At 49.5% G+C, this 7672-nt stretch overlaps 1 protein-coding gene across 4 annotated transcripts in view; it reads right to left on the bottom strand.

Annotated features, from left to right (window-relative positions):
* Positions 1–1469: 1469 nt before the first annotated feature.
* The window catches only part of KIF13B (kinesin family member 13B), a 125947-nt gene continuing 119744 nt past the window's right edge, over positions 1470–7672 (bottom strand). For all 4 annotated transcript variants that reach the window (XM_064709950.1, XM_064709953.1, XM_064709952.1 and 1 more), the window contains one exon: positions 1470–5936. In XM_064709950.1, coding sequence (XP_064566020.1) covers positions 5653–5936 — 284 coding nt within the window. In that variant the 3' untranslated portion in view covers positions 1470–5652. The remainder of the gene's footprint in view (positions 5937–7672) is intronic.

The following is a 7672-nucleotide window of genomic DNA, read 5'->3' as shown; positions in this document are numbered from 1 at the left end:
TGCAGAGGGAATTTTCTGGAGGGAGGAGGCTGGGGATCATGGAATCCCAGAATGGTTCGGGATGGAAGGGACCTCAAAGCTCATCCAGCCCCACCCCTTGCCAAGGGCAGGGACACCTTCCACTGTCCCAGGCTGCTCCAAGTTCCATCCAATCTGGCCTTGGACACTTCCAGAGATGGGAAAAACACTTCTAGGGGTGTCTGCTGCACCTGGGATGCTGGATGAAGCCCACTCCCTCCTTCACAGCTGAAAACCAGGAATACAGAAAAGCTCCATTTGGAGATGTTTTAAAAAACCCAAGAGGAATAAATCCACTTTGGAGGTCTGTGCTTTGCAAAGAAGCTGCACTTCCAGCCCTTTGTGCCTGCTTTGGCGGGAAACCAGATTGATCAGGGAAAATCCAATGATTTCTCACAGGCTGGTGTCCAAAGGTGAGCAAAACCCCCTTGGAAATGTGCCCAGCTCGTGGCAGGGCAGCTCCTCTCTCCACTCAGGGTGAAGCCCAGGAGCTGCTGCCTCCCATGGCAAAGCGTTTGAAGCCAAGCAAGGCCGATGGAAGCGGCGTTAATTTGAAGGAAAACGGAGAAAAAAAGGTGTTCTTTGTTAGTTCTGGAGGTTTTTAAAAAATTATTTTCCTGCTCTTTTTGATGGGAGCCTTTTCAAGCCAGCTTTGGCTGCAGAACAGAACGTGGCAGCGCGGGGAAGGTGCCACAGCCACCTTCCGGGAAGAGCGAGGTTCGAACAAAGTGATGCCGCTTCAAACAGCTCCTGTGTTTCAGCCAAAGAGCGTTTTTTTTATTTTCAGAAGGTAAAACATAAAAGGGAAGTGGCTTTAAAGGGAAAAAAAAAAGCTGTTTTCGTGTGCTGATTGCAAGACAGTGCTGATAAAAATATCCTTTGCTCGCTGAGTTTCGGTGGGGATGGGGGGATCAACGCGGTGTTTGTTGCTTTAGAAAAATGCCAAGATAAACTGAAAAGCTGCACAAAATAATCCCAGTCAAACCCTGCCTGTTGTTTCCAACATGAAGCTGTATTTGGGAGAGAAATGGTGCCAAAGAGAAAGGAAATGATGTGGCCCAGGCAGGGCCAGGGTTTCAAGGACATCATGAAATGTTGAACGGGGGGGGGTCTCATCATCCCAAGGCCTGGGCAGGGTTGGTTGTGGCAGGTCCCTGGAGCAAGGCAGAAAAGTCCTTGGGATCCTCATCCCACTGTGGATATCAGGAAAAAAAATCTTCCCCAAAAGGGTGGTCAGGCTGCCACAGCTGCCCAGGGAATGCAGGAATTGCCATCCCTGGAGGGATTTAAAAGCCACGTGGATGTGGCACTTGGGGACATTGGTCAGTGGTGGCCTTGGCAGTGCTGGGGAACCACTGGAATCAATTTTGGAAGCTTTTCCAACCTAAACTATTCCCATTCTAAACATTTTGGTGCCACGAACTGCAACAATAAAGCACAGACATCCCAGCTCTAAAGAAGATGTTTATTCAGGTCCTGCAGGCGGCATCGCACGTATGATACAATATTACAGTCATTTAGTATGGTACAGAAATAATTAAAAACTTTACAGCTCATTACAAAGTCTCTTTGGATTTCAGCTCATTTAAAGTACACGGAGCCCCTGCAGTGTCTGACCCTGGCAGGGCCACACGAGCTCCGGGGAACCCAACAGTGGGATCACGGCTTGGGAACGGTGGAGAGGGCAGAAACCAAAGATGGACACGGGACATGGAGGAACAAGACACTTGATGGTGACCCCACTGGAGGTGCTGTGAAGTGTGACCAGCCCACACCGTTCCTCACCACCTCATTCCCTAAAATCCAGGCACCCCGAGGCCGCAGCCCTGGGATAAGGCACTGGGAAAACGAAATGTTGTGCAAAGAACCGGAGGAACCAGCGGGAGCATCGCCATGGACAGGGCTGGACAACCCCCAGGCCCTGCTCAGGTGGGGTCCCTCCCCTGTGGGGGTTCTGCCTTTGCAGGAGATGGTGTTGGATGTTCCACCCCAGCCAAGGACAAACCCCTCTGTTCAAGGACCCGGGCGGTGCCACCACACAGAATTTGCTTCTGTTCCTTTTCCTCAGCTCAACAACACCATGGAACAGCAAAGGACCAGAACCTTGGGGTGAACAGGCTTGATTTTGGACATGGAGAGCAAAACACCTCAAGAGCTGAACCTAACACAGGAAAAAGGCGTGGCTTGGCCTGAGAAAACCCCAAAAAGTCCCTCTGAGCAGCCTCCTCTTGGCTGGCCTGGAGCCACAGAAACCCTGTGGGGAGGAGGGACCCCCAGCCCTGCAAACACAGGGGGGAAAGGAGCCTTTCCAGCCCACCAACACCATTTCCCAAGAATCTGAGGCCCACCCACAATTCAGGGACGCAGCCAGCAGGACTGAACCCCCGAGAGACACCAGAGGAGATGAGACACTCGACACAAACGACACTCTCCTGCATTAAATATCCTTCTTCCCTGTATAAAGTGCATGAAAATCTTGGAAAAATCTGCATAGCTATTCACACACCAGCCTCAGGGCTGGGTGGTTCCAGTTAAGAGCACCTCCTCCTTTAGGCTGAGAGTAGAGCTTTTCTAATATTATCAGTAAAAAATTGATATTATTACCTCCATGATGATTTTTACCTCTTTTCTGGTCACTTGGCTTAACTGGGGTGAAGTAACAGATGGCTTTGAGTAGAGGAATGTGCACTCACTGTGCCAAAAATCTGAAAACACCTTTAGAAAACACCCCACGTGCCCAGGAAAGCTGTGAGGGAGCAGGAGAGAGTCAGGGAACCCTCCAGGAACACCCTCATGGCCAAATTTGATGGTTTTGGCTTTCTGGAGCTTGTGCTGCATCAGGGTGGTTTTAGGGTGCAATCTGAGGAGAGGTTTTGTTTCCAAAGTCAGGGGAAACGGTGAAAAACAGGAGAGCTCTGAGCAAGGTCCTCCTTCCACGAAGGCACCGCGGGCTCCTCATGTCAGTGGATTCCTGGAATCTCCCCAGATTTGCTTCCAGGAGCATTTATCCCAGAGGAGGGATATCCCACAGTTATCCCAGAGGAGGGATATCCCACAGTTATCCCAGAGGAGGGATATCCCAATATCCCACAGTTATCCCAGAGGAGGGATGTCCCACAGTTATCCCAGAGGAGGGATATCCCACAGTTATCCCACAGGAGGGATGTCCCACAGTTATCCCAGAGGAGGGATATCCCACAGTTATCCCAGAGGAGGGATATCTCACAGTTATCCCACAGGAGGGATATCCCACAGTTATCCCAACAGGTGTGGGCTGCTCTAAGCACCCTTCACACCCCTCTCTGTGGTTCTGCAGCACAACTGAGGGTGGGAGGAGAGGGAATCCAGCCTGGATCAGTCGGATCAGGTGTGCAAGCACCAAACCACGGCCAGGGCTGCAGCCCAAACAGGCCAGAGGAGTTCAGAACCAGCAGCAGAAACAGGGAACAGCAACCCAGCTTCTCTCCTGCAGCCTGGACACCTTTCCCTGGGGAAATCCTGCATTCCCAGACAGCAGCACAAGAAAAGAGGCTCCAAAAGGACTTGGAGGTTCCTCCCTTTGCATCTCCCCCAAAGGGGAGCAAACATGGAGGAGTTTTAAAGACATCCCTAAACCCAAGTATCTGAAATGCTGAGACTAAAAACACACAACTCTGGGGAGGGGCTGCCTCACGTCGGCTTCTTCCGGCAGCACATCAGAACAAAGTGCAATTAAAAACACGGTCAGGGTGGAGCTCAGGGAACCAACAAGGCAGTGTAAGAGGCATCAAATTAATTAGTGGGTGGTCTTTCATTGGCAAGACTCCTCAGACCCCAGAACGAAGAGTTTCACTGTATGGGTTGTGTTCGTAAAACCGGTTTGAATTTTAAAACCTGGGATTTCAGCATCAGAATTCTTTACTACCAAATTCCTCCCCCATCGTGGCGTGGATGGACAGGAGCTTCGTGCAAAGGGAAAAAGAGGGAAAACTGTACACTAAAAATATCTTTAAAAAGCTGCTCTGTACATTTTATATTAAGATTTCTTGAGGAAAATTTAGGAGACACTGAAACTACTTACACCAAAAGCTGGAAGGATACACAACCCCTGGCAGTTCTACGCAGGCTGCATCGGAACCCAGCCCGCTTATTTCTGCTACAGATTAGTTTCTATTTTAATTTTATTCCTTCTGCATAAATGATATTAATTACAGTAAATCAGCATAATTATCTCCTTCACTAAGCATCCCTATCTCCTTTGATACCAATGGAGCTTTCCCTTGGACCTCGGAACCAGATGTTTAAGGCACTTGGATACCCACGGGCAGCGACTGGAGAGATATTAAAGTTTAATCATTAATTTAGCATCCTAAATAGTCCCCACGTAGCTAAAACATCTATTGCTCAGGCTGTCCAATCCCCCCACGATGACTAAACAAGATATAAACAGCTCAGGATAAAAAAAACTGTGGCTTTTCAGGATTTGATAGGAAAACAAGCGTCGGCCGATCCGTGCGTGGACACACGGACAGGGACAGATCCCCTGTGCCACAGGCAGCTAAAAACCAGCCACAAATAAAATCAAGTTTGATAAAAGCCAGCCCAAACCTCCCCCTTTCCAAAGAGAGGCAGGTTCTGGGGATGACAGAGGCACCTCCTCTTTGGATGGGCGCTCGGGATGGTGCTGGGAGAGCTCCTCTGTGGGGGATGATTGTAAAGCGCAAACATTTCATGTTTTAAAAGAATAAATAAAAATAAATAGACTGGATTGATCCTGTTATGAGGGCAGAGACACCCTGCTTGGCAAAATTCTGAGCGTCTCCAAAGGCTGGGTGGGAACAGGGGAGCACTTGAGTGCTGACACCTCTGCAAAAATCAAAAATCCCCTTGGCCCACAGGGAGAAACCAAGGAGAAGGTCCTGCCACTCTGGGGCAAGGGAGAGGGGATCCTGTCATGGTGAGAGCAAACGTTAAATGGATCAAAAATCAAAAATAGAGCTGGCCATGGGCTTTTTCCCATTCCCAACAAACCAGCGGGGAAGCCCACACTGCTTTCCACAGGAGAGTGGGATAACGGGGCAGTGATCCAAACAGGCACTGGGCCCAGCCACATAACCCAAGGGCTGCTGCTTCTTTAAACAAAGGGACTTTGGGGGTTCTTTATCTCCAAACAAAGTTCTGCTTTCACTCTTCTGCCTGTCTGGAATCATTCCCACCTTGCCCTTTCACGGCGGATTACACGATACTGACACAGCTCTTATGGAATTACAACAGAGCTGTTGCTGTGGGGAGGCTCTTCAGGAACTGCCCTGCACTTCCAGGGAAGCACTGGTGCCTGGGGAGGATTTTGTGGCTGTTGGGAATCTGTGGTTTGACCGATTTTCCTCTGAAAGGAGGAAGAGAAGGAGCTCATTACACCCACCCAGCGCCGGCTGCCGTCGGTTGCCCCCGGAGGCGTCGGGATTTGGGACAGGAAACGAAGGATCCAGCACCACGACGAGGCAAAGAATTATCATGTCAATCACCCAGAGCAGAGAGAACAAACCCTTCACTAGTGTTTGCCACCAACTGGAAGTTGGGACGGGTTGGTTTCGCTTCCCGAAGCCACCGGCTCCCCCGGCTGCCATCCCAGGGCGTTTGCTGGGCTGCGATCTCTCAGTTTGCCCAGGATTTCCTGTTCTCTGCGTTCTTCTGGCTCTTCTCCAGTCTCAGCGTGGATCCTCCCTCTGCCTTGGCCAGGGCTGTGAGGGAGGCCAGGTTGGAGGCTGACGCGGAGAAGTTCCCGCTCCTCCTGTTCTCGGCTCCCTGCAGCCTCAGGCCGGAGCTGCGGCGCCGCGCGGGGCCCGCGGCCCTCCGGACCCTGCCCGGCTTCACCAGCAGCCCATAGCCTGGGTTACACCTGAAATACTGCTTGCCCCCGATGGAGCCGTCGTTCTTGCCTGCAACAAGAGAATCGGGGAGTCACAGAGTGGTTTGGGAAGGGTGAAATCCCATCCTGCTCCAACCCAGCACCTTCCATTATCCCAGGGTGCTCCAAGACCTGTCCAGTCTGGCCTTGGACACTTCAGGGATGGGGAAACCACAGATTCTCTAGGCCACCCTAGCAGGGCTGGATATTTTCCTACAAAATTGGTTTTATTCCTACAAAATGGGTTTTATTCTCCAGAGAGGGAGGCAAGGAAAAAGTGCAGAGAGGGAGAACAACTGTTCCCTGAAAATACACCATGGAGGTAAAACTTCCCTGTTGAACCCCAGAAGTGACTCTGGATGGGACACTCCGCCTTGTCCTTCCTTCCCACTTGCTCTAAAATTTCTCCAAAAGTGGTAAATAATCATTTCCATTACCAAAGTACCAGGAAGGAAGGAAAAACAGACATTTAAAAGAGATTTTGGCTTTCTGAGCTGGTGTTTGAAGTTGAGGATTGTCACTCCTGCCATGTTGTAAACCCTCAACAGAACAGGAAGGATAATTTCTCTGTGCTGGTGCTGTTGAGATCTTTCTATTTCTCATTTTAGATCATTTAAAATTCTCAGGGGAACTGTTCAGGGATTGCTCCCATCCATAAAGGGAAGGTGGAAAGATCCAACAGCTCTTTAAATGACAAAGTCATGATTTAGGCTTTTGGGGTGTTTCCTTCCTCCTTCCACCATCAGCACGTTGGGACCCTCACGTGGCCAGGACTTGGATTTCCATGTCCCTGGAGTTCTATCCCTGTTTGCAGTGTGACAAAGACACCACTCTGTGACCACCATCCCCAAAGGAAGTTCCAGATGTGCCATGTTCCAACAAATCAGGGTCTTGTTCCTTGTGGAAACAGAAGGGGGGGAAAAAATTTCCAGCAACATCAGCAGCTGAGTCCTCAGCAGGCCAAAAATCTCCTGACTTTTCCATGGAAGCTGCTGCTTACTGGGATGTTACAGAATCAGCACTGGAGCAGCCTGACAGAGGGAAGGTGACCTTCCAAAATTGAAATGAATCTGTAAATATATATTTTTTTAAACGAGGCACAAACCCAGGACTGAGGAACTACTATAGCTTGCAAAAGGATCAAGAGCTTCAGTTTGCTTTCCAGGATGGAAAACTCCAGAGAGTTTTCTGAAAGCAGCTGGGAAGTCACTGCCCAGTTCAGTTCTGATGAGGACATGGAGGGTACAGAGAGATTTGGGATTTCTGGATCCTGGACAGTGTTAAACAGTGGATGAACTGCTCCAACCCCAAATGTGCAGCAGGGAGGAGCTTGGGATGTGCTGATTCACCACCCAGCCTGGGAATGCTGCACTTGGCTGAGAGGATTGGAATAAGGAGTTTTTCATGCCCTGGGTAACCCAAATTTTCTCACTGCACCACTCCTGGATTTTCCACTGGCACTCCCTGACTTCCCCCAGTCCTGGAGAGGATGTCCAAAAAATCCTGGAAACCCTAAATTCTGGGAATTCCACAGCTGTACAGGTAAAAGTCAGGCAGGGATGACAAATGAGATGGTGGAAGAAACCTCAAATTCTCTGTATGACCTGGTGGTCAGGGGATGATTATTTCCTACTACTTTTCACATATACAGGGGTGCATATAACATGTATCTATATCTATATCTATATCTATATCTATATCTATATCTATATCTATATCTATATCTGTATCTGTATCTGTATCTATATAGAGTGTATATATAGTGTG

This window comes from Zonotrichia leucophrys, chromosome 3, assembly GCF_028769735.1.
Source record: "Zonotrichia leucophrys gambelii isolate GWCS_2022_RI chromosome 3, RI_Zleu_2.0, whole genome shotgun sequence".
In the NCBI taxonomy this organism is placed as follows: Eukaryota; Metazoa; Chordata; class Aves; order Passeriformes; family Passerellidae; genus Zonotrichia; species Zonotrichia leucophrys.
The sequence above is the reverse complement of the archived record's forward strand: the minus strand, read 5'-3'. Positions and strand labels throughout refer to the sequence as shown.